Here is a 25,239-nt window from a genome sequence, read left to right as displayed (position 1 = left end):
TATAGATATACTGTAACTTATTTAGATGATAGAACTTTTTCTAAATGACCAAATATTACATCAATTTACCTCAAAATCATTTCATTGGGGTGACTTAAAAAGTTGAGATGAGACATTACATTTTTAGATGAACAAGAGTAGCGGCAGGCCAAGAAAGTAAAAAAATTATAATAAATAAATAGTATATATATTGTCATGTTTATTCACAGTTAAATAATCTCGTAGGAAAAAGGATGGTGGTTTTGCTACTGATTGCAGGTCTCCTTTTTATATAAAATGGTTGACCTAAAATGTATGCTTAACTTTGATTTATTTGTCCTTTTCTAAATCATGTCTTAACCCAGAGCGGATATCAACTTCAACCAAACTGTGAGGACTGGAAACCCTCACCAGTTTACAACATCAGTAATCATTCATATTTTATAGCCTAACAATATACTTTCCCAGTTTAAATATACAATTATTCATTAAGAGTACATTCAGTTATTCCCATGTATTACTTGTCCCCATCTGGCCTCATTCATTAATATGCCTTAGGAATAACACAGAACAATGACATTAGCATATAACCCTGGGTAAGAGATGAGCCAAATCTGAACCGGCACTTTATCCCAATATAGTGCAATATATGGGAAATAAGAGTACAATTTCAGGCACAGCCTTGGTCATAGTAAATGAGAGCCTAATGTGACTCCTATACCTCATGTCACAGTTGGTGCTAGTCCACTAAATTTGTAAATTCAAGTGCAAAGATAGCGGTTTGTAAATGATGACGTGATATGAAATACAACCATAGGACTACAGAGCAGGAGGCTTCAATTTGACCCAGTCATTGATATCCTGTACCCTTTCAGCATGTTTGGTTAACTTGAACAAAAGCAGTCCCACATTGCAATAACATTGTAATTTCACAGCAAGTACATAATTACTATATACACACACACACACACACGGACCAATTACAGACTACATACCTAGATATTACCAGAGCATTCTTTGGTATGTAATCTTGATACATCGAAACAGGTGTGAATTGTTATAATTGTCGATTGACAACTCTACATTAGATCTTAAGTGAAATGTGTTATCACAGTCATAGTTCACTTCATTAATCATTTTAACCATTTAATCCGCATGGAGCGGATTATTACGAAGCTACAAATTCAGTCGTAAAAAACAAATCAAAGTATTGAATGTGAGGCATTGAGGAATCATCACACCATCACCGGTCCAGTAACTAAACAGTTGAAAGAGCACTGGCTTGTTTTGCTGCTGTCAGCACTTGCTTCATTTCAAGTAGATTAATGATCATAAATTATATTTGAATACTTTTCAATAACTCCAGTTGATCAGACATATTGATCAGATGAAAGTGAAGGCAGGTAGAGATGGCAGTAGCTGATGTGTCTTTATCTGATGCCAGACCAGCTGTGAAGGTAGGAGGTCCATCCTGAGCCTTTTGCTCCTCCCACTTCCTCCTCACCTGAAGCAGAAAGAGACTGGTTCAGAGACACAGGTAGGACACTACAGTACCAACACACACAGTATTTACTATACACTATACCAGGGATCATCAACTAGATCCAGCCACGGGACAACGTTTTCTTGAGCGGATGGTCAGGGGGCCGTAACATAATTACAAATAATTAGTAGAAAGCAAATTGATTGCAAGATGCCCAGACAGATATAATATTGGCCGTGGATAAGGAGTTTTCGCCCCTGCCTGCCCCTTCTGGAAACCTCTTTCTTTAAGCTAAGGATCCAGATCACATTCTGCACATGTGTGACTTTCTGCACACATACATTTTTCTAAGGTTGCTGCTGCCCCCCCCTTCACGTTTCACTCTTCACTCTTCTGAACCATGATGATATAGCCCATGTCTCATTTCTGAACAGTTTAAATAAAAACCCTGCAGCCATTTGAACGTACCTTCCAAAACATATTATAAAGGCTACAACCTTCTCGGTCTGTCTGTTGCAATGGATATTGCAATTGCACAAGCAGGACTCAGTCCCTACACTTTGGATAAAAAACTATTAGCATTTTGTGTGATGTAGGCTAATCTTTATAGAGGCTGCCATATCGTAGTTCCTGAAAAAAAGAAGCCCACTTGACAGCCTGTCTGCCTCTTGCACAGCTTAGGAACTGTTTCAATGATGATGAAAAAACAAAGGCAGTCTAGGAGGAGAGGGGGGAGCGGCAGCGGAGTGGGCACTCAACTATGTAAAATGTGCAGAAATATCCATATTTTTTGCCTGAGCAAATTAGGATACATAAACTCCTTATCTGTAGCCACTCCGTATAATATTTGACTAAAACATAATAATTTCAAACCTTGCTTACATTGGTATACAATCACATACACTGAGTGCACAAAACATTAGGAATACCTTCCTAATATTGAGTTTGCACCCGCTTTTGTCCTCAGAACAGCTTCAATTCATCGGGGCATGGACTACAAGGTCTCGAAAGCACTCCACAAGGATGCTGGCACATGTTGACTTCAATGCTTCCCACAGTTGCGTCAAGTTGGCTGGATGTCCTTGGGTGGTGGACCATTCTTGATACACATGGGAAACTGATGAGCGTGAAAACCCAGCAGCGTTGCAGTTCTTGACACACTCAAACCGGTGCGCATGGAACATACTATCATACCCCGTTTCAAAGGCACTTAAATCTTTTGTCTTTCCCTTTCACCCCCTGAATGACACTCAAGGCTTAAAAATCATTATTTAACCCGTCTCCTCTTCATCTACACTGCTACAACACGGCAAGCGGTACCGGAGCGCCAAGTCTAGGACCAAAAGGCTTCTCAACAGTTTTTACCCCCAAGCCACAATAACAGGTAATCAAATGGCTACCCGGACTATTTGCATTGCGTCCCACCCAGCCCCCCCAACCCCTTTTTTACGCTGCTTCTACTCTCTGTTTATCATCTATGCATAGTCACTTTAACTATACCTATATGTACATATTAACTCAATTAGCCCGACTAACCGGTGCCCCCGCACATTGACTCTGTACCGGTACCACCTGTATATAGCCTCGCTATTGTTATTGTCACAGTTTTTATTTCTTTACTTATATATTGTTCACCTAATACCTATTTTTTACTTAAAAATTGCACTGTTCGTTAGAACCTGTAAGTAAGCATTTCACTGTAAGGACTACACCTGTTGTATTCGGCGCATGTGACAAATAAACTTTGATTTGATTGAAGTCAATAAGAGGTCATAGCTTTCACCTGGTCAGTCTATATCAATGTTTTGTACACTTTGGAACAAATCACTTGGAGCTAATTTGCTGGGTTTTTACAGTCTTATGTCCAACAATTCAAACATTTCTCAGCAAATAAAATCAACCGTGGGCTAAATTCAGTCCGCAGGCCACCAGTTGGGGTGCCCAGCACTAAACATCCCAATGTTAACCTCCATGAAATATTGCAACTGCAACTTCACTCAACGTACTACTCACACTAAGAGATTGATAGGTGTGTGTGTGAGAGAGAGTATGTGTGTATGTACAGCGTGTGTGTGGGTGTGTCTGTTTATACAGTGTGTGTGTACCTACCCATTGCGATAGCAGCCAGTTTATTCTTCTCCTCAGGGCTGAGTTGTAACATGGTGTGTATGACGGGGAGCAGAGCCTGTCTCTCGCTGCCTGACCGCAGGAAGATAAACTGCAGGAGGACATTCTTCAGATACTCCAGGTTGGCTACACTCTTCTCTCTCTCATGGTTTCGTTCCAGACGACGCACCTCAGACTTCAACAGCTACAGAAGAACGAATACCGACACAAGTATGACGTGTGTGTGTGTGTGTGTGGTGTGTGTGTGGGGGGGGGGGGGAGAGAGAGAGGGTACATACATTGACCTGTTCCATCAGAACAGCGTTGGTAGCCTCCGTCTCATGCAGTAGCCTGTTCATGTGTTCCATACTGCGTGTAGCTGTGGTCAACTTCTGACTTAACTCCACTTTAGTCGGCTCCACCTGCCACACAAACGGCTCTGAAACCAATCACACAAACAAATGCTCCTTTAGCAGACAGGCGTATTCACAGACACAGCATCTCGAATACATGTCTCTTGTCGGAATAAAACCAAGTACAGTATGTAGCCTTTGAACTCATGCATGGACACAAACTCATACCCTGTTTGGGGTCTGGGGAGGTGAGTAGATGCTCCAGTGAGGGTAGGGGTGTGTGTGGGGGGGACAGGGATTCTGTCTCAGTGGTCTCCATGCCCTCCCCCTCTTCTCTAGCCATGGACTGGAGGTCACTGAGGCCCAGGCCCAGCCCCCCCATCGCCCCCTGGTCTACAGTCCGGCGGTCCACCACTGGCTTACGACTGGTCTGGACTGGAGCTGGACGGTGGAGAGAGACCGGGGGGAGGGGACAGTGGAGAGAGAGTAAGACAACACATATCTCGTCGGGCAGAGTGCAACAATGTAATTCCCTACTTCACCATGAGAGGGTGCTGATGTGAGATAAGTTCATGAACAGAGGATGATAAAAATAACTGTGCTGAAAAAGAGCAGACTTCATATTGGTAGGTGTGTGTGTGTGTGTGTGTGTGTATCTGTGTGAGAGAGAGAGACAGAGGTAGAGAAAGAAATAGGGCGGGTGTCTGATTGATGGACAGAGAGAGTGAGAGACGTGTGGGTAGAACCACCTGCAGCCTGCCCTGCTCTTCACACCCTAGAGAACACCCACAGTGGTGGAGTCTCTCTGGAACCTCTTGACCCTAACTTGCACTTGAAGTTAACATCATTTTCACTTTAAGATTCAATCAAGTCTTAAAGCGTTTAAGGTTCAGTGCAGATGAAGGAAGAGAGACAAGAAGCAGAAGTTATTTCTGATTATAAGAAGGGATCCAGCCTTGCTGTCTCCAGAAGTGCAACTGCGCCCAAATTGTGTGTTAGGGTGGCACTAACGACCAGGCTCTCCAGATGTCAGTGTGCTGGTGCTACCCAGAGGGGCAGGCAGACCAGGCCTGGTTAAGGCTGGATGGGCTCTTTGTAGCCTTCACACTAACTAACACCTGGCCAGGCTGAGATGAAGGAAGTCCCCTCTCACTCAGCTCTCTCTCCCATCTTTAAACAGCTGCACTACCACACTAGATGAGGAAGATGAAAAGATAGAGAGATAGATGGAGTGTGTGTTTACGCCGAGTGGCGTAAACACCTGTGTGGGAGGTGATATACAGTGAGCACCATAATTCATTGGACAGTGACCATTTCTTTGTAAATTTGGTTCTGCACTCTAGCACTTTGAGTTTGAAAGGATACAATGACAATGAGGGTGAAGTGCAGACTGTCAGCTTTACTTTGAGGGTATTTTCATACATATCGGAAGAACCGTTTAGAAATGATAGAAGCTGTTGTACATAGTCCCCCCCATTTTCAGGCATCAAAAAACATTGGACAGTTTAACATAATGTAGAATAAAGTAATCATTGTTAATATTTGGTCGCATATCCTTTGCATGCAATGACTGCTTGACGTCTGCGATGCATCGACATCACAAGACGCTGGGTATCTTCCCTGGTGATGCTCTGCCAGGCCTGTACTGCAGCCATCTTCAGTCTGCAATGCATCGACATCACCAGACGCTGGGTATCTTCCCTGGTGATGCTCTGCCAGGCCTGTACTGCAGCCATCTTCAGTCTGCAATGCATCGACATCACCAGACGCTGGGTATCTTCCCTGGTGATGCTCTGCCAGGCCTGTACTGCAGCCATCTTCAGTCTGCGATGCATCGACATCACCAGACGCTGGGTATCTTCCCTGGTGATGCTCTGCCAGGCCTGTACTGCAGCCATCTTCAGTCTGCGATGCATCGACATCACCAGACACTGGGTATCTTCCCTGGTGATGCTCTGCCAGGCCTGTAGTGCAGCCATCTTCAGTCTGCGATGCATCGACATCACCAGACGCTGGGTATCTTCCCTGGTGATGCTCTGCCAGGCCTGTACTGCAGCCATCTTCAGTCTGCGATGCATCGACATCCCCAGACGCTGGGTATCTTCCCTGGTGATGCTCTGCCAGGCTTGTACTGCAGCCATCTTCAGTTCCTGCTTGTTTCGGGGACTTATTGCCTTCAGTCTCCTCTTCAGCATGGAAAATGCATGTTCAATTGGATTCAGATCCGGTGATTGACTCGGCCAGTCAAGGATTTTCCACTTTTTGGCCGTCAAAAACCCCTTCGTTGCCCTAATGTTTAGGGTCATTGTCTTGTTGCATGATGAAATGCCATCCAATGAGTTTGGAGGCATTTGGTTTTATTTGAGCAGATAAAATATTTCTGTAGACTTCAGAATTCATTGTTCTACTTCTGTCTGCAGTCACATCATCGATGAAGACAAGTGAGCCTGTTCCACTGGCAGCCATACAGGCCCAAGCCATAACACCCCCTCCACCATGTTTCACGGATGAGGTGGTATGCTTTGGATTATGGGCATGTCTTTTTTTTCTCCACACTTTCCTCTTTCCATCACTCTGGTACATGTTAATCTTTGTCTCATCTGTCCACAATACTTTTTTCCAGAACTCTTGGGGCTCTTTTAGGTGCTTTTTAGAAAACTATAATCTCGCCTTTCTGTTCTTCAGGCTTATCAGTGGTTTGTATCTTGTAGTGTACCCTCTGTAGTCCTGCTGGTGTAGTCTTCTACGTATGGTAGACTTTGACACATCTCCACCTGCATCCAGGAGAGTGTTTTTGATCTGATGGGCTGTTGTCAGGGGGTTTTCTTCACCATAGAGAGTATTCTCCGGTCATCCACTACAGTGGTCTTCCTCAGTCTACCAGGTCTTTTGACATAATTGAATTCACCGGTTGTTTTGTTCTTGTTAATGATGAACCAAACTGTTGGCGTGCCCAGGGTTTTTGCAATGTTCCTGATTGATTGATTTTCATTTCTGAGCCTTATGACGGCCAGCTTCATTTGCATCGACACTGCTGTCTTCCTCATGTTGTCACACCCCAACAACAAGTCTAGAATCAATACTATTCATCAACAACTCTCCTGCATTCACTAACGACACAAATGAATACACCTGCCTAATGACACACATCTGTGAAGACAATTCAACAAATACTTGTAGTACCTTAAAAATGGGGGGACCATGTACAAAAGGTGCTGTCATTTCTAAACGGTTCATCCGATATGTATGAAAATACCCTCAAATTAAAGCTGACAGTCTGCACTTCACCCTCATTGTCATTGTATTCTTTCAAACTCAAAAAGTGCTAGAGTGCAGAACCAGAATAACCAAAAAATGGTCACTGTCCAATGAATTATGGTGCTCACTGTATAAGGTCTATAAGCTCTGCTCTCTCATGCTCAACTCACAACCCCTCTCTCTACTCTTCCCCTGGTCTCCATCCCCTTCTCACTCTCCGCTGGCTCTCTAACCCAACACTCACCCCCCTCCTCTCTTTTCCTCTCCAGAACCGCACTCCATTCTTTCCCACTCTCAACCCAATCCTCAGCCTCTCTGGTCTTACCGGTCTGGCTCTGCAATGTGAACAGTTGGTTCTCCAGCCTGGTCATCTGGTTCTGCAGGGTCTCTACTGTAGTTCTGTGTTCGTCCTGAAGGTGGCGGATCTGCTCCCGGAACCCTGAGCGTTGGGCGTCGGCCTGGGAGGTAAGTTGACCCACCGTCTGGGCCAGCTCTGTCCGCAGCGACATACTCTCTGCCTGGAGAGACAGGAGTCTGGAGGAAGATAAAGGAGAGATGGGAAACGTTAGCCCGCTGAGCTAAAGACATGAGCTCTGGGAGCTAATACTAGTCTTCAGGCAAGGCTACTCCTCCTCCACACACCGCTCTCTGAGTTCAGCCTCTTTAGCGATGGTCTCCTGCAGTATCTTGTTGTGTCGTTCCAGCAGCGTGTCGTGTTCCATCTGGAGCTGTTGGAACTCTGCAGTGCTCACCGCCAGACTCTGCTGACTGTCCTGCAGTTTGGCTTTATACTGGTCCACCATGGACTCCATCTGCTCTCTGTCACACACATTATCATCATATAACACACATCAAATGTGTCACCATATAACACACACACACACACACACACACACACACACACACACACACACACACACACACACACACACAGTATCTGTAGCTATACCTCTCCTGTTTGGTGGTGTGTCCGTCACTCTGGGCCGAACTCTTGTTCTTCTGCTGTTTGAGGACATTGTGAACTCTGACCTTATAGCTGTCAAACTCAGTAGTGACAAATGACAGCTCAGCCTGGAAACAGAATACACACCACACATTGATTGTAAGTTGTAATTAATTAAAATCCTTAAACTGTTTGTAAGCACACATATTACGTGGTACCGGTCTCTCTATTTTCACCCTGAAGTGTAATTAGGTGTGTTTCTGCAGATCAGCAGCTATAAATATGACGGTGTATAGCAGGGGTAGGCAACTACATTCAGCAGCGAGACAATTTATGTCAGAGCAAATGGTCGCGGGGCTGGAACATACAGTGCCAAAGTGGAATTATGTTTACAAATTAATAACAAATGAAAAGCTGAAATGTCTTGAGTCAATAAGTATTCAAACCCTTTGTTATGGCAAGCCTAAATAAGTTCAGGAGTAAAAATGTGCTTAACAACTCACAATAAGTTGCATGGACTCACTCTGTGTGCAATAATGTTTAACATGATTTTTGAATGACTACCTCATCTCTGTACCCCACATATACAATTATCTGTAAGGACCCTGAGCTGAGTAGTGAATTTCAAACACAGATTCAACCATAAAGACCAGGGAGGTTTTCCAACGTCTCACAAAGGGCACCTATTGGTAGATAAGCAAACATTTAAAAAGCAGGCATCAAATATATCTCTTTGAGCATGGTGAAGTTATTAATGACACTTTGGATGGCTTATCAACACACCCAATCACTAGAAAGATACAGGCGTCCTTCCTAACTCAGTTGTTGGAGGAAGGAAACCACTGAAGGATTTCACCATGAGGCCAATGGTGACTTTAAAACAGTTACAGAGTTTAATGGCTGTAATAGGAGAAAACTGAAGATGGCTCAACAATATTGTAGTTACTCCACAATACTAACCTAAATGACAGAGTGAAAAGGAAGCCTCAACAGAATAAAAAAATATTCTAAAACATACATCCTGTTTGCAACATGGCACTAAAGTAATACTGCAAAAAATGTGGCAAAGCAATTCACTTTTTGTCCTGAATACAAAGTGTTATATTTGGGGCAAATCCAATACAAACACATTACAGAGTATCACTCTCCATATTTTCAAGCAAAGTGGTGGCTGCATAATGTTATGGGTATGCTTGTAATAGTTAAGGACAGGGTAATTTTTCAGGATAAAAAGAAACAGAATGGAGGCAAAATCAGAGAGGAAAAATGGGAGATGAATTCACCTTTCAGCAGGAAATCCTGGGAGATGAATTCAACTTTCAGCAGGACAATAACCTAAAACCTAAATCTACACTGGAGTTGCTTACCAAGAAGACAGTGAATACTCCTCAGTGGCCGAGTTACAGGTGTGACTTAAATCTACTTGAAAATCTATGGCAAGACGTGATCAACAACCAATTTGACAGAGCTTGAATTATTTAGAAAATAATAAAAATGGGCAAATGTTGCATAATCCAGGTGTGGAAAACTCTTAGAGACTTACCCAGAAAGACTCACAGCTGTAATCGCTGCCAAAGGTGCATCTACAAAGTATTGACTCAGGGGTGTGAATACTTATGTAAATTAGATATTTCTGTATTTAATTTTCAAAAAATTAACAAAAATGTCTAAAAACATGTTTTCACTTTAACATTATTGGGTTTTGTCTGTAGATAGATGAGAGAAAAAAACATATTTAAGTCATTTTGAATTCAGGCAACAAAATGTGGAATAAGTCAAGGAGTATAAATACTTTCTGCAGGCACTGTAATTATATCCTGGAAGGATATTGATCTCATTCCGTCAGTAGAGGATGCCTGGTTGTTCTTTAAAAGTGCTCTCCTCACCATCTTAAATAAGCATGCCCCATTCAAAAAATGTAGAACCAGGAACAGAAATAGCCCTTACTTCACTCCAGACCTGACTGCCCTTGATCAGCACAAAAACATCCTGTGGCGTTCTGCATTAGCATCGAATAGCCCCCGCGATATGCAACTTTTCAGGGAAGTTAGGAACCAATATACACAGGCAGTTAGGAAAGCAAAGGCTAGCTTTTTCAAACAGAAATTTGCATCCTGTAGCACAAACTCCAAAAAGTTCTGGGACACTAAAGTCCATGGAGAATTAGAGCACCTCCTCCCAGCTGCCCACTGCACTGAGGCTAGGAAACACTGTCACTACCGAAAAATCCACTATAATTGAGAATTTCAATACGCATTTTTCTACGGCTGACCATGCTTTCCACCTGGCTACCCCTACCCCGTTCAACAGCACTGCACCCCCCACAGCTACTCACCCAAGCCTCCCCATTTCTCCTTCACCCAAATCCAGACAGCTGATGTTCTGAAAGAGCTGCAAAATCTGGACCCCTACAAATCAGCCGGGTTAGACAATCTGGACCCTCGCTAAAATTATCCGCCGCAATTGTTGCAACCCCTATTACTAGTCTGTTCAACCTCTCTTTCGCATCGTCTGAGATCCCTAAAGATTGGAAAGCTGCCGCGGTCATCACCCTCTTCAAAGGGGGAGACACTCTAGACCCAAACTGCTACAGACCTGTATCTATCCCACCCTACCTTTCTAAGGTCTTCGAAAACCAAGTTAAACAGATCACCGACCATTTCGAATCCCACCGTACCTTCTCCGCTATGCAATCTGGTTTCTGAGCTGGTCATGGGTGCACCTCAGCCATGATCAAGGTCCTAAACGACATCATAACCTCTATGGGGGTGCCACAGGGTTCAATTCTCGGGCTGACTCTTTACTCTGTACACATCAATGATGTCGCTCTAGCTGCTGGTGATTCTCAGACGACACCATTTTGTATACTTCTGGCCCTTCTTTGGCTTCAATGCCATACAACTCTCCTTCCGTGGCCTCCAAATGCTCTTAAATGCAAGTAAAACCAAATGCATGCTCTTCAACCGATTGCTGCCCGCACCTGCCCGCCTGTCTAGCATCACTACTCTGGATGCTTCTGACTTAGAATATGTAGACAACTACAAATACCTAGGTGTCTGGTTAGACTGTAAACTCTCCTTCCAGACTCACATTAAGCATCTCCAATCCAAAGTTATATCTAGAATCAACTTCCTATTTCGCAACAAAGCATCCTTCACTCATGCTGCCAAACTTACCCTCGTAAAACTGACTATCCTACCGATCCTTGACTTCGGCAATGTCATTTACAAAATAGCCTCCAACACTCTACTCAGCAAAGTGGATGCAGTCCAAAGCCCCATATAGTACCCACCACTGTGACCTGTATGCTCTCGTTGGCTGGCCCTCGCTTCATATTCGTCGCCAAACCCACTGGCTCCAGGTCATTCATAAGTCTCTGCTAGGTAAAGCCCCGCCTTAACTCAGCTCACTGGTCACCATAGCAGCACACTCGTAGCACGCACTCCAGCAGGTATATTTCACTGGTCACCCCCAAAGCCAATTCCTTTTTCGGCCGCCTTTTCTTCCAGTTCTCTGCTGCCAATGACTGGAATGAACTACAAAAATCTCTGAAGCTGGAGACTCATATCTCCCTCACTAGCTTTAAGCACCAGCTGTCAGAGCAGCTTACAGATAGATCATTGTACCTGTACATAGCCCCTCTGTAAATAGCCCATCCAACTACCTCATCCCCATATTGTTATTTATTTTTTTGCTCCTTTGCACCCCAGTAGCTCTACTTGCACATTCATCTTCTGCACATCTATCACTCCAGTGTTTAATTGCTAAATTGTAATTATTTCGCCACTATGTCCTATTTATTGCCTTACCTCCCTAATCTTACCTCATTTGCACACACTGTATATAGACTTTTCTATTGTATTATTGACTGTATGTTTTGTTTATTCCATGTGTAACTCTGTGTTGTTGTATGTGTCGCACTGCTTTGCTTTATCTTGGCCAGGTCGCAGTTGTAAATGAGAACTTGTTCTCAACTAGCCTACCTGGTTAAATAAAGGTGAAATAAGATTTAAAAAATAATGTGTACACTGCAAATTGACCGCAACTAAGTCCAAAAAGAGATTGTATAAAAATAAAAAAAATAGATAAAATAATTTCATATCTTGATTGCATTGAGATCACGTCAATAGATTTTTGTTATTTTTTTGCTGAATTCCTGGTGATTTTACAGTCTTTTTTTCCCTCCCGCAAACAAAACCCCCCCAAAACATTTTGGGCCTGCCTATTGCCAACCCCTGCTGTATACTGTATGTGTGTGTGTGAGTGAATGATTATATACTGTAATGAATAATACAGTGTTAGTGTGTAGGTCCCAGAGGTAGACAACCCAGCAGCATTTCCTCTACCGTGAAGCCAGACCGTACCGTTCATTATCACCCACTAGACCCCAGGGAAATAATAACATTTGGTTTCAACCATTTAGAAAAGCTGCACACTCAAACTCTACTGATGGGAAATCCATGAAGTTATTTCTACTGACTGAGCTGGGCTAAAAGAGGGTATGGAGAGGGAGAGGGGTTGAGCTAGGTCCAGACAGAGGTGGAGAGAGGGAGATGGGTTGAGCTAGGTCCAGACAGAGGTGGAGAGAGGGAGATGGGTTGAGCTAGGTCCAGACATAGGTGGAGAGAGGGAGAGGGGTTGAGCTAGGTCCAGACAGAGGTGGAGAGAGGGAGATGGGTTGAGCTAGGTCCAGACAGAGGTGGAGAGAGGGAGAGAGGTTGAGCTAGGTCCAGACAGAGGTGGAGAGAGGGAGAGAGGTGGAGAGAGGGAGAGAGGTTGAGCTAGGTCCAGACAGAGGTGGAGAGAGGGAGAGTGGGAGAGGGGTTGAGCTAGGTCCAGACAGAGGTGGAGAGAGGGAGAGTGGGAGAGGGGTTGAGCTAGGTCCAGACAGAGGTGGAGAGAGGGAGAGAGGTTGAGCTAGGTCCAGACAGAGGTGGAGAGAGGGAGATGGGTTGAGCTAGGTCCAGACAGAGGTGGAGAGAGGGAGAGAGGTTGAGCTAGGTCCAGACAGAGGTGGAGAGAGGGAGATGGGTTGAGCTAGGTCCAGACAGAGGTGGAGAGAGGGAGATGGGTTGAGCTAGGTCCAGACAGAGGTGGAGAGAGGGAGATGGGTTGAGCTAGGTCCAGACATAGGTGGAGAGAGGGAGAGAGGGAGAGGGGTTGAGCTAGGTCCAGACATAGGTGGAGAGAGGGAGAGAGGGAGAGGGGTTGAGCTAGGTCCAGACATAGGTGGAGAGGGAGAGGGGTTGAGCTAGGTCCAGACATAGGTGGAGAGAGGGAGAGGGGTTGAGCTAGGTCCAGACAGAGGTGGAGAGAGGGAGATGGGTTGAGCTAGGTCCAGACAGAGGTGGAGAGAGGGAGATGGGTTGAGCTAGGTCCAGACAGAGGTGGAGAGAGGGAGATGGGTTGAGCTAGGTCCAGACAGAGGTGGAGAGAGGGAGAGAGGGGAATGGTTGAGCTAGGTCCAGACAGAGGTGGAGAGAGGGAGAGAGGGGAATGGTTGAGCTAGGTCCAGACAGAGGTGGAGAGAGGGAGAGAGGGAGATGGGTTGAGCTAGGTCCAGACAGAGGTGGAGAGAGGGAGATGGGTTGAGCTAGGTCCAGACAGAGGTGGAGAGAGAGAGATGGGGTTGAGGGTAGAGAGGGGGGAGAGAGAGGTAGAATGGAGAGAGAGGATGAGATGAGAGAGAGAAAAACCAAATGTGTGCATGTTCGTGTGTGTGTGTGTGTGTGTGTGTGTGTGTGTGTGTGTGTGTGTGTGTGTGTATATACCTTGGCAGTGTTGGCCTCCTGCTGCAGTGAGGTCAGTCTGTGTTGCAGGGAGCTGCTTGTTCTCTGCTGTTGTTCTGTCAGAGTCCTCAGCTGCTCCTGCAGCCGGTGGCACTCCCCAGACAGGTCACAGCACTGGATCTTACTGTTCTCTAGCTGCTGTTGGTGGGTCTCCAGGTCTCCCTTCAGAGAGGCCAGGGTCATCATCTGAGAGGCTTCCTGCACAAACACACACACACTACAATGTAAATGTTTCTAAGGCAACACCAACTAGACTACTACAATGTATTAACGTAACCTAACACTGTCAACACTCATAATAATAATACAGTAGTGAGGTCACACACAGGGGAAAGCAGTAAGGGGAACACAACACTGTGATCCCTGGAGTCTGACCTGGCGCTTGGCATCTGCCAGGTCTTTCTTGGTTTTCACCAGCAGTTGTTTCATCTTGGCGCTCTTGTCCTGCCCCTGGTCCAGCTGGGACTTCAGACCCTCTGGAGGATCACACAGGTTTCAGGAATGAAATAATACAGAAATGCATTGAAGGACATCATTATAATGAATGAAACCCATTCTAGAAACAAAGGATTTTGATCTACTGTAACCTGATTTAGTTCCGTTTTAGTAGGTTAGTTGTAAGAGAACTATGTCAGTTACATTTGACTTAAAAAAAAAACATTTTTAGTCATTTAGCAGATGCTCTTATCCAGAGCGACTTACAGTAGTGAATGCATACATTTCATACATTTTATTTCTGTGCAGGCCCCCCGTGGGAATCGAACCCACAACCCTGGCGCTGCAAACACCATGCTCTACCAACTGAGCTACACGGAATGCAACGGTAGTGATTGGTGTGATAAGTGTCCTGTGTAGCTCAGTTGGTAGAGCATGGCAGCTCCGGGGTTGTGGGTTCGATTCCCACAGGGGACCAGTATGAAAAAAAAAGTATTCAAATGCACACACTCACTAAGTCGCTCTGGATAAGAGCTTCTGCTAAATGACTCGAATGTAAAAATGTAGACATGTCTGCGTACCGATCTCCTGGTTGAGTGTTTCTTCTTTCTGAGTGTGTGTGTGTATCTGTGTTTTCAGCTCCTCCACACACACATCTTTCTCTGACAGTTTGGTGTTGAGTTCTTTGACCAGGCGTTCATAGTCTGCCATCTCCATGTCCAACAACGTGCTCTGCTGGGCCTCCTGGACAAAAACACACCCATTCACAACAGATACACACCGCACCACACACACACTGAATCATGTTTCTACACACATCTTAGTATGAGTAATGGAAAAGCAGCTTCCAGTGCTTGAGGGGACAATGTTATTTTGACATCGTTCTAGAGTCAGCGTTGTTTTGTAGGACTAGAGGCAACACAACTCTCAGTGAGGGTTAGAAGGAAGGGCTTCACCAGCTCTTTATTTGAGTGGCCATGCTGTCTGTGTGTGTGTGTGTATATATATATATATATATATATATATTATATATATATATAGCTCAAAAAAATAAAGGGAACACTAAAATAACACATCCTAGATCTGAATGAAAGAAATAATCTGATTAAATACTTTTTTCTTTACATAGTTGAATGTGCTGACAACAAAATCACACAAAAATAATCAATGGATATCCAATTTATCAACCCATGGAGGTCTGGATTTGGAGTCACACTCAAAATTAAAGTGGAAAACCACACTACAGGCTGATCCAACTTTGATGTAATGTCCTTAAAACAAGTCAAAATGAGGCTCAGTAGTGTGTGTGGCCTCCACGTGCCTGTATGACCTCCCTACAACGCCTGGGCATGCTCCTGATGAGGTGGCGGATGGTCTCCTGAGGGATCTCCTCCCAGACCTGGACTAAAGCATCCGCCAACTCCTGGACAGTCTGTGGTGCAACGTGGCGTTGGTGGATGGAGCGAGACATGATGTCCCAGATGTGCTCAATTGGATTCAGGTCTGGGGAACGGGCGGCCAGTCCATAGCATCAATGCCTTCCTCTTGCAGGAACTGCTGACACACTCCAGCCACATGAAGTCTAGCATTGTCTTGCATTAGGAGGAACCCAGGGCCAACCGCACCAGCATATGGTCTCACAAGGGGTCTGAGGATCTCATCTCGGTACCTAATGGCAGTCAGGCTACCTCTGGCGAGCACATGGAGGTGTGCGGCCCCCCAAAGAAATGCCACCCCACACCATGACTGAACCACCGCCAAACCGGTCATGCTGGAGGATGTTGCGGGCAGAAGAACGTTCTCCACGGCATCTCCAGACTCTGTCACGTCTGTCACATGTGCTCAGTGTGAACCTGCTTTCAACTGTGAAGAGCACAGGGCGCCAGTGGCGAATTTGCCAATCTTGGTGCTCTCTGGCAAATGCCAAACGTCCTGCACGGTGTTGGGCTGTAAGCACAACCCCCACCTGTGGACGTCGGGCCCTCATACCACCCTCATGGAGTCTGTTTCTGACCGTTTGAGCAGACACATGCACATTTGTGGCCTGCTGGAGGTCATCTTGCAGGGCTCTGGCAGTGCTTCTCCTGCTCCTCCTTGCACAAAGGCAGAGGTAGCGGTCCTGCTGCTGGGTTGTTGCCCTCCTACGGCCTCCTCCACGTCTCCTGATGTACTGGCCTGTCTCCTGGTAGCGCCTCCATGCTCTGGACACTACGCTGACAGACACAGCAAACCTTCTTGCCACAGCTCGCATTGATGTGCCATCCTGGATGAGCTGCACTACCTGAGCCACTTGTGTGGGTTGTAGACTCCGTCTCATGCTACCACTAGAGTGAAAGCACCGCCAGCATTCAAAAGTGACCACAACATCAGCCAGGAAGCATAGGAACTGAGAAGTGGTCTGTGGTTACCACCTGCAGAACCACTCCTTTATTGGGGGTGTCTTGCTAATTGCCTATAATTTCCACCTGTTGTCTATTCCATTAGCACAACAGCATGTGAAATTTATTGTCAATCAGTGTTGCTTCCTAAGTGGACAGTTTGATTTCACAGAAGTGTGATTGACTTGGAGTTACATTGTGTTGTTTAAGTGTTCCCTTTATTTTTTGAGCAGTATGTATATGTATATATATATATATATATGTGTGTGTGTGTGTGTGTGTGTGTGTACCTTGCGTAGCTGCTCCAGCTCCTGTGCAGTCTGCTGAGACTGCTGCTTCTGTCTGCGGAGCTGCACGTTCAACTCCTCTACCTCCTTCTGCAACGACCACAGCTCCTGGAGAGACAAACACAGTTAACATAGCGCGCGCGCGCACACACACACACACACACACACACACACACACACACACACACACACACACACACACACACACACACACACACACACACACACACACACACACACCTACCTTTGTCTTTTGTTCCTTCAGTAGTCTCTCAGCCTGATGGTCTCTGTTCAGGGCGTCTGTCTGCCTGTGTAGCTCTGCTGTCTGTCCTTCCATCTGTCTCACCGTGCTCCTCAGAGTCTCCATCCCAGTCATCAGGTCCTCTCTCTCCGACCACAGCCGCTCATGCTGAACACACAGAAAAACACACATTTAAGAAAACTTCACTGTTCTTGACAATCACCAGTCCCTTTGGCCATATAATCAGCCAGCAAGGGACATAGAATACTCTTCAACATATCTAACAAAGACATCCAGGCAAGTCTCAGACACTGTTCAGACACGCGAGTTTCTCTGTCTGTACTTCCAGTCTGCATTGTCCCAGGGGAGCTGTCAGCTCATAGAGCCATGACCAGCATCTTCCTCAGTAGACACAACAGCAGATGGAACCAGACGCTGGTTTATTTACACACACTCCATTACTCCACTAGAAAAACTATTAGGAGATGATAATCATTACAAGTGGAATGGAAATAATTCACAAATGGACAGTTTATATTTGTACTGAGGGGGAAATTGTCGGTCTGGTTGAGCATGCTGGAAGACTGAGCATGGTGTGGGACTGTGTGTGTTACCTGTTGTACAGCGGTGTTGAGTTGTTTGGTCAGCTCTGAGATCTGTTTCTCAGCTCCCTCCACCTTCTCTCTCTCCTTATCCAGCTGCTCTGTCTGCCTGTCGTAGTCCAGCTGTAAGTTCTGTAACACACACACACAAATGTAATATTAAACACATTCATTATTGAGTAGGCATCGAGGCATTCGGGTTTAATGCAGAATAACACCTACTACATCAAGCTTCCTGTTCTACACAGTGACAGGGTATCCATCCATTCAGGTCTGGAACAAAACTCTCATTAAACTGGGCAGAGTGATTTGATCTCTAATGGCTTACAAAGCCAATTCATAAAGACAACCGTCTGAGCCCATTTAATGTGGCTGTTGTGCATTACTAACTGAAACAAACAGAAAGCTCCTTATTGAGCACACACACTTAGCAACAACAGCACTGGCCAACAATCTAGGGAAAATGCCACTTCATTATTTGCATAAACAATCTCTTCAGATTTGTACCAACAGCTTATTAATAAGCAATTCACTATTGATTTCTGTGTTATTCATTCCGTATGAGGTAGAGACGCAGTGAGGGGTCAAGGCTAGGTATCAGGGGCGATGTTTCCCTACCAATACATAGGGGTCAGGGCTAGGTATCAGGGGCGATGTTTCCCTACCAATACATAGGGGTCAGGGCTAGGTATCAGGGGCGATGTTTCCCTACCAATACATAGGGGTCAGGGCTAGGTATCAGGGGCGGTGTTTCCCTACCAATACATAGGGGTCAGGGCTAGGTATCAGGGGCGGTGTTTCCCTACCAATACATAGGGGTCAGGGCTAGGTATCAGGGGCGGTGTTTCCCTACCAATACATAGGGGTCAGGGGGAGTAGTACCTTGTATCCCTCTGCTCCATGGATGATGTCTTTCATTGAGCTGGTCACTCTCTCTCTCTCAGCCTTCAACACCTCCACTTCCTCCTTCAGAGACACAGCCTCTTTCCTGCTGGTGTCCAGCTCCTTCCTGGCTTTCACAGCCACAGCCTTGATCTTATTCATCCTCTCATCCTTCTCTTTGCTTTCCTTCTCCAGCAGGGCTGCGATGAAGGGATGGAATCAAGAGGACACAGAGACTTCATCACACACAGATCATTGGCAGTATCAGAATCCCTTAAGGATTGGCACTTTGTATCTGTCATTCTTATATGAGCTTAATAAATCATCTAGAAAAAAACAAAAAACAAGCATGTCACTGTTAGTACTGCTGATCTGTGTTTACTGGTCATAGTATCCTAGTTCCCTGTTCTGGACCTCTCCATTACAGTAGTAATTAGGAACGTACCGATTTTCTCAGTGAACTCACTGGCTGTGTTCTCCTCTGAGACAGCGGAGGCTGTAGACTGGTGGGGGGAGAGAGAGGGAGGGAGAGACAGGGAGGTGGAGGGAGAGGAAAAGTCAGTCTGTAGAACTAATGAAAAATACCTCAGCACTCACTGTAACAAACTATAGCTCGAGGCAAAAAAATATATATATTTTTTTATCCATTAAAGTTGAAGACACCGACAGAAGAAGCACTCACCTGTAGGACAGCCATCTCACTCTTCAGCTGGGATATGACCTTGTCCTTTTCTGTTAGCTGCTGTTGTAGCGCTCTCCTCCCCTCTTGTTTTTCCTCCTCCTCTCTCTCCGTCTCTCCTCCCACCTTCTGCTCCCTCTCTTTGTCTGCCAGTGTCTCTGTAGCGTTGCTGACCTGGGCCAATAATTCCTGGTTCTCTGTTCTCATCTTCTCATTGGCCAGTTTCATCTCTCCCAGGTCTCTCTGTAGAGCTTCAGTATCTCCCACCAGCTCCCCCAGATTAAACTTCAGGAGGTTCCTCTCCTTCTCCAGCTCCTCTACACAAGCCTGCAGCTCCTTCACCTCTTCCCCTGGGCTCCCCTGCACCTCCCCTAGGCTGCTCTTCAGCAGGCTCCTCTCCTTCTCCAGCTCCACTATACGAGCCTGTAGCTCAGCCACCTTTTCTCTTTGGCCTTGCCTCCCCTCCACCTCCCTCTCCTCCCTCAGCCTCACCACCTCCATCTCTCTCTCCTGCAGTGCTGACAGTGTTTGGTCTCTCTCTGTGCTCACCACATTGAGTGAATCCTCCAACTCCTGAACAGCACTCTCCTTCATCTGTAGCTGAGAGAGGATCTCCCCGTTCTGCTTGCTCAGATCCTCCACTGAAGCCTTTAGCTCGAGGGCTAACGCTGTCTGCTCCTCAAGAGAGGCCTTTAGCTCAGAGGCTAACACAGTCTTCTCCTCCAGAGAGGTATTAAACTCGAGAGCTAATTCTGTCTTCTCCTGCAGAGATGTCTGCAGCTGCTCCTTCAGCCCCTCGGCTGCCTGTGTCTGCTCCAGGAAGCTCTCCAGTCTCTTCTCCAGGCCCTGGACCTTCTCCAACAGGCTGTCTCTGTCTTCATTCAGCACTCTTAACTTCTCCACCAGACTCTCTCTCTCCTCAGTTAGCCCTCTGACTCTCTCCTGTAGCTCCTGGATCGCTGACGCCCCCTGTTCCTTCATAGCTTCATATTGTCTGACGAAGTCCCCGGTCCTCTGGCCTAGCTCAGTCTCCAGGCCTCTCAGGATGTCTCTGGTGTGTTCACACTCAGCCACCGCCTGACCCCTCTCCCTGGCTAGGTACTCACATTCATCCACTGCCTGGCGCCTCTCTTTGGCTAGAGACTCAAATTCACCCACCGCCTGGGTATTCTCTCTAGCTAAGGTCTCACACTGGGTCCTCAGCGTCTGGACCTCTAGGATCAATCTCTGCTGTTCTTCCAGGGTAAAACTTTGGTGGTCTGTGTCAGGGAAAGGGCTGGACAAGCTCTGTCTGGGACTGGAGGGGCTAGCAGAGCGGGCAGGCATGCTGTACTCTGGTTCTCTCTGTGGCCCACTCTGCTGGAGCTGAGTGAGGGCTGGAACCTCCTGAAGATCACACTTGGGGGTTGCCGGGATCAGAGGGTCTCGGTAAGGGGTCATATTCAGGTCAGGGGTCACACCCTCCCGGGTCATCAGCAACTCATCGATCTTAAACTCTAGCTCCTCCTTCTCTGTCTGAAACTCCTCCCTCATCCTCTCAAGCTCCACCTCCAGTTGAGTCTTCACATTGCCCAAGAAGGTCAGTTCGTCTTGCAGCATTGTATTCTGGGATTGCAGGTCCTCCAAGGCGGATCGGAGTTGTCCAGTCTCTGTCTCTCCATCACTGGCATCAATCTGACTTAAACCAGACAGCTCCAACATCCTGGCTATTCCTGAGCTGCGGCCGCTAGGCTCCTCCTCTTCCTCCTGCACATCCTGCAGGAAGCTGTTATAACAAGAAGAGGAAGAAAATTAGATTAATTAAGCACTTTTTAAAGTAGCTCAAAGCGTTTTACTGTACAGTATGTGACTCATCTCATCCAACACCAATACCTTGTCCAACACCAATGTATAGCAGTAGGACCCACCTGTCTTTGAGAGCGAGCTGCTCACTGAGCTCCTCTTGGAGGAGTAGCAGTCTCTCTCTCTCCATCTCAAAGTCTTCCTCCAGAGATCTCAGCTCCTCTTCATGTTGCATGCTATGCTGGGCCAACTCTTCTCGTAGGTTCTCTACTTCCTGCTGAGCCTAAAAGAAAAAGAAACACACAGTGTATTGCAACACTTAGACCAGAAGGTCTTTGTCAGCTGTCGGCTTATAACCCTGTGAAGGTATTTCTTTTGTGAAATGTTTCGGACACTGCTTTTCAACTAACCTCTGTCTGCGCCCTCTGGTGGTCCTCCTGCAGTGCTGCAGCCTCCAGGGCGCTTCGCTCCACCACTGCAGCTAGCTCCGTCTGCAGACTCAGGATCTGCGACTCCAGGCTGTGACTAACAGCTTCTACATTGTCATTTGTATCTTCCTTTTCTCTTTCCCTATGCTTTTCTTTCTCTCTTTCACTCTCCTTCTCGTCTTTCTCTCTCAGAAGCCTCTGAAAGAATTCGACTTCTTCTTTATGTTTGGCCTGGGATACGTGCATGGTCTTCTCAAAAGTGGCCATCTTTTTCTGGTGGTCTTCCTTGGCCTGGTTCAACTCTCCCTGCAGGGTGGCCAGTTTTCTTACTGCATCCTGGTCATATTCAACAGAAAACATAAAGTTAGAACTGGAACAAAAGACTGAACACCATGCAGCTATCCAGGACTAGGGTAGGTGACCACTGGTCTGGCCTACACAGACAGATAACATGGTCTACTACAGTTCACCTGTTCCCGCTGCGTGACCTTCTCATTCTCCTTCCGCAGTAACACTGCACTCTGCTGGGTCTCAGCCTTCTCCAGCAGCAAGGCACTCATCCTCTCAGTCAGCTCCTGGGAGAACAGAATACGACAGAATTCAACAGAATAGAATGGAAAACACATTACATACAAACACTCCCAAAGCACTTCAGCAGCAGCTTATTCATTTTCTCATGTAACAATTTAAGACCACAAACCTGTATGACGGAGTCGTCTGAATTGCCTGTTGGTTGAGACTTGAGGGTGTCAACTTCCTTCTCCAAATCTGAAAGAAATGTTGGGAAGTAGAAAGGACAAAAAATATTAAAAAAGAAATCCTACTACTTTATTGATATTATAAACAATCACAACATTGAATAGTAAACCAATGGTTGACCCTTATCATGGTCTCCATGCACACTCCACAGGACTCTACACACACTGACACTCCCAACTCACAAATAACATGCACACACATTTATACTGACTCTATACACACATATACAATCATAATTTACACTGCTGCTAGTGTTTATTATATATCCTGATGCCTAGTCACCTTACCCCTATACATATCTACCTCTATCACTCCAGTATCCCTGCACCTTGTAAATATGGTACTGGAACTGACCCTGTATATAGCTTCTTACTTTCTTGTGTTCTTTTTATTTATCTTTCTTGTGTGTTTTTGTTCTACCTTATGTTATTGTTAGTGCTACATTGATATTGATTATGAAATTGTTGGGTTTAGAGCTGGTAAGAAAGGCATTTCACTGTACTTGTGCACATCAAATTACACCTTGAATCTAAACAGTGTATGACAGGTGCATCATGTACCTGCACATTTGGACTTCATCTTCTGGATGGCAGCCATCTGCTTCTTGGCAAACTTGATGAGGTCATCCTTGGACAATGTGTCCAACTTCATAGAGGTACCAAACAGTGAGACAGAGGTACCAAACAGTGAGACATAGATGTGGCAAACAGTGAGACATAGATGTAGCAAACAGTGAGACATAGATGTAGCAAACAGTGAGACATAGATGTAGCAAACAGTGAGACATAGAATGCATTATTTTAGGGTCTCAGTACTAGTCTTTCGATATTATAAAGTTGTCAAAAGTATGAGCACAAAGCCCAATCAATTCATGTGTACATGACATTTCAAAATACTGTAAGACTGATAAAGGAAGAATGGGGTGGTGGTGGGTAGGATAGTATTTCTGAGAACTCGGTAGTGCTGCACCTTTGATTTTGCTGCACCTGAAGGTGGTGAGGCCACAGACTCTGGGCCAGTGTCCTGCTGTTGTGGAAAACAAACAATTACATAAAACAGGAAATACCGGTATGACGCGCACACACACCAATCTCACATTTGCAGCCTAGGCAAACACTACAAAAGCGATGAGTAGGTATCACGTAGCTAATCTCATCTAGATAGCCATCTTTGCCTTTGGTGATACCGAAGCATGTGAATACTTCTGGATAAGGAAACAGTTGGCTAGCTGTCCATGGCTAACATTGCCCTTATAGCTAGTTAGACCAGTAACGTGGCCAAGGTCTATGACTTAACTATCATGTCATGTTAGCAGTTGTGTAGTATCGCATATTATTTTAAATGGCGATTTAGTTGTCATTAATATTATGTTAGCTAGCTAGCTACACTAACGTTAGCTAAACCTGCTACTAGCCAGCCAGACGTGCTAACAACAATCACTTAACGTTACATGTCGACCAAACTTACCTCCATCATGATCGAAGCAATGTAACTAACCAATCGTTAACGGAATCGGTAGTCTGTGTAGCTGAATATCTGCTATATGTTACTGAATTGTACGATTTGAAAACTAAAGCATTTCACTATTTTGATGATCTCCAACGCTAAGCTTCAATTCATTTCCGACTTCGTCAAACAACGTCCGTACGTACGTACGTCACAGCGAACGTCATCGATAGTGCCTGTCAGACTTCAGATCGTCAGACTTCAGATCGTCTAACAGTAAAAACGGCAGATTTTTGTTGTTGTTTCAAAGTAACATTAATTATTTATACACTGCACTAGGAATTTCCAGGTGAACAAAAGAGAAGAGCAGTCGCAGATAGTCAATTATAACTCAATGGGGTTCATTACAAGAGGCAACCTCCAACACAGACGCAGAGAAAACGTCTAGCTGTTTTTTTTCTTCTTCTGTGGGCTTTCTGGCGGACAATAACCCAGAAAGGTGTATTGCCACCATCAACTGGACTCATTGAAACCAAAATAAGGTGCCAACCACACTATATGAAGAAGTTTAATGAAAACATCAACTCAAATTGCTCCTTTTGTAATGACCACCCAGAAACAGTGTTGCATCTTTTTATGGCATTGTATTCATGTAAGAAAACTGTGGCAAGACATCAGTAGATTTATAATTGAACACTTTTATGAAGGTCTCTGTATTCATTTGTTGTTCATTTAAAAAAGAAAAAAGAAACCAAAACCAGGTAAAAAAGAAAATCCATACCTGATGGAAATTAACTTATTCCACCCAAATACAAATAGTACATTGACAAAACAGAACTCCCAATTCTCCATATCTCTCTTCTCAGGTTCTAGGGCCTAAGAGGGTGGTATGGCTTGTGATAATATTCCATGTAACTCCTTTGCCGCTTCCACAATGATTTCTATCTTCCTGGACCTTCTCTCCACCTTGGCAGTTCCATTTATCACCATAGCTATAAAGGCCACCAAGTCCACCTTCTTAACCTTTAAAATGTAAGGATCCTGCTGGTGAAAGGCAACCCCTGCAGCCTGCAGTGAAGGCCTATCCACCACCATGGACTCTTCAGGTTAACCATTCCAACCCTCAACCCTTTTAACAGTTGCTGCATATGAAATGCTCTGGACAGCCCTGACTTTGGCCACCTCATTCTCTTTCACCCTTGTGGGGCATTCGAATGACGTGGCTTCATGGTTCCCACCACAATTGCAACATGTCACATTTTCATCACTTTTATAACACATAACATTATCTTTTCCACAACTTGGACATCTTGGCTTCTCCCTTCTGAAAACATGACCAAAAGCTTTTCAATGATCACACTGCTTTGGTCTTGGGATAAATGCTCTGACTCTGTAGTTAATATACTAGA

General features: G+C 45.4%; 1 protein-coding gene across 1 annotated transcript; it reads right to left on the bottom strand.

The window, feature by feature from the left end:
* Window positions 1-179: 179 nt before the first annotated feature.
* LOC106582185 (GRIP and coiled-coil domain-containing protein 2) lies at window positions 180-24,047 on the bottom strand. Its single transcript, XM_014165010.3, has 23 exons — window positions 23,852-24,047; window positions 23,354-23,410; window positions 22,945-23,029; window positions 22,326-22,393; window positions 22,096-22,200; window positions 21,608-21,961; window positions 21,323-21,480; window positions 19,419-21,180; window positions 19,182-19,239; window positions 18,737-18,936; window positions 17,867-17,986; window positions 17,256-17,420; window positions 17,015-17,119; window positions 14,928-15,090; window positions 14,287-14,387; window positions 13,894-14,109; window positions 8,129-8,250; window positions 7,822-7,998; window positions 7,505-7,713; window positions 4,150-4,362; window positions 3,868-4,007; window positions 3,572-3,773; window positions 180-1,483 (listed from the first exon to the last, which is right to left on the bottom strand). Exons 1-23 carry the CDS (start codon window positions 23,858-23,860, stop codon window positions 1,410-1,412), a joined length of 4,863 nt encoding a protein of 1,620 aa, XP_014020485.3. The 5' UTR covers window positions 23,861-24,047; the 3' UTR covers window positions 180-1,409.
* Window positions 24,048-25,239: the final 1,192 nt, after the last annotated feature.

Source organism: Salmo salar, chromosome 21 (assembly GCF_965601325.2).
Source record: "Salmo salar chromosome 21, fSalSal1, whole genome shotgun sequence".
Taxonomy (NCBI): Eukaryota; Metazoa; Chordata; class Actinopteri; order Salmoniformes; family Salmonidae; genus Salmo; species Salmo salar.
Note: the sequence above shows the minus strand (reverse complement) of the source record. Positions and strands in the feature narration are given on the sequence as shown.

Bases quoted from the DNA above. Each gene is read 5' to 3' on its own strand.
- LOC106582185 (XM_014165010.3), bottom strand. The intron at 22,394-22,944 runs GTACATGATGCA...CATTTCTTTCAG, and splicing joins GATGAAGTCCAAATGTGCAG to ATTTGGAGAAGGAAGTTGAC. The intron at 15,091-17,014 runs GTACACACACAC...GTTTTTGTCCAG, and splicing joins AGCTGGAGCAGCTACGCAAG to GAGGCCCAGCAGAGCACGTT.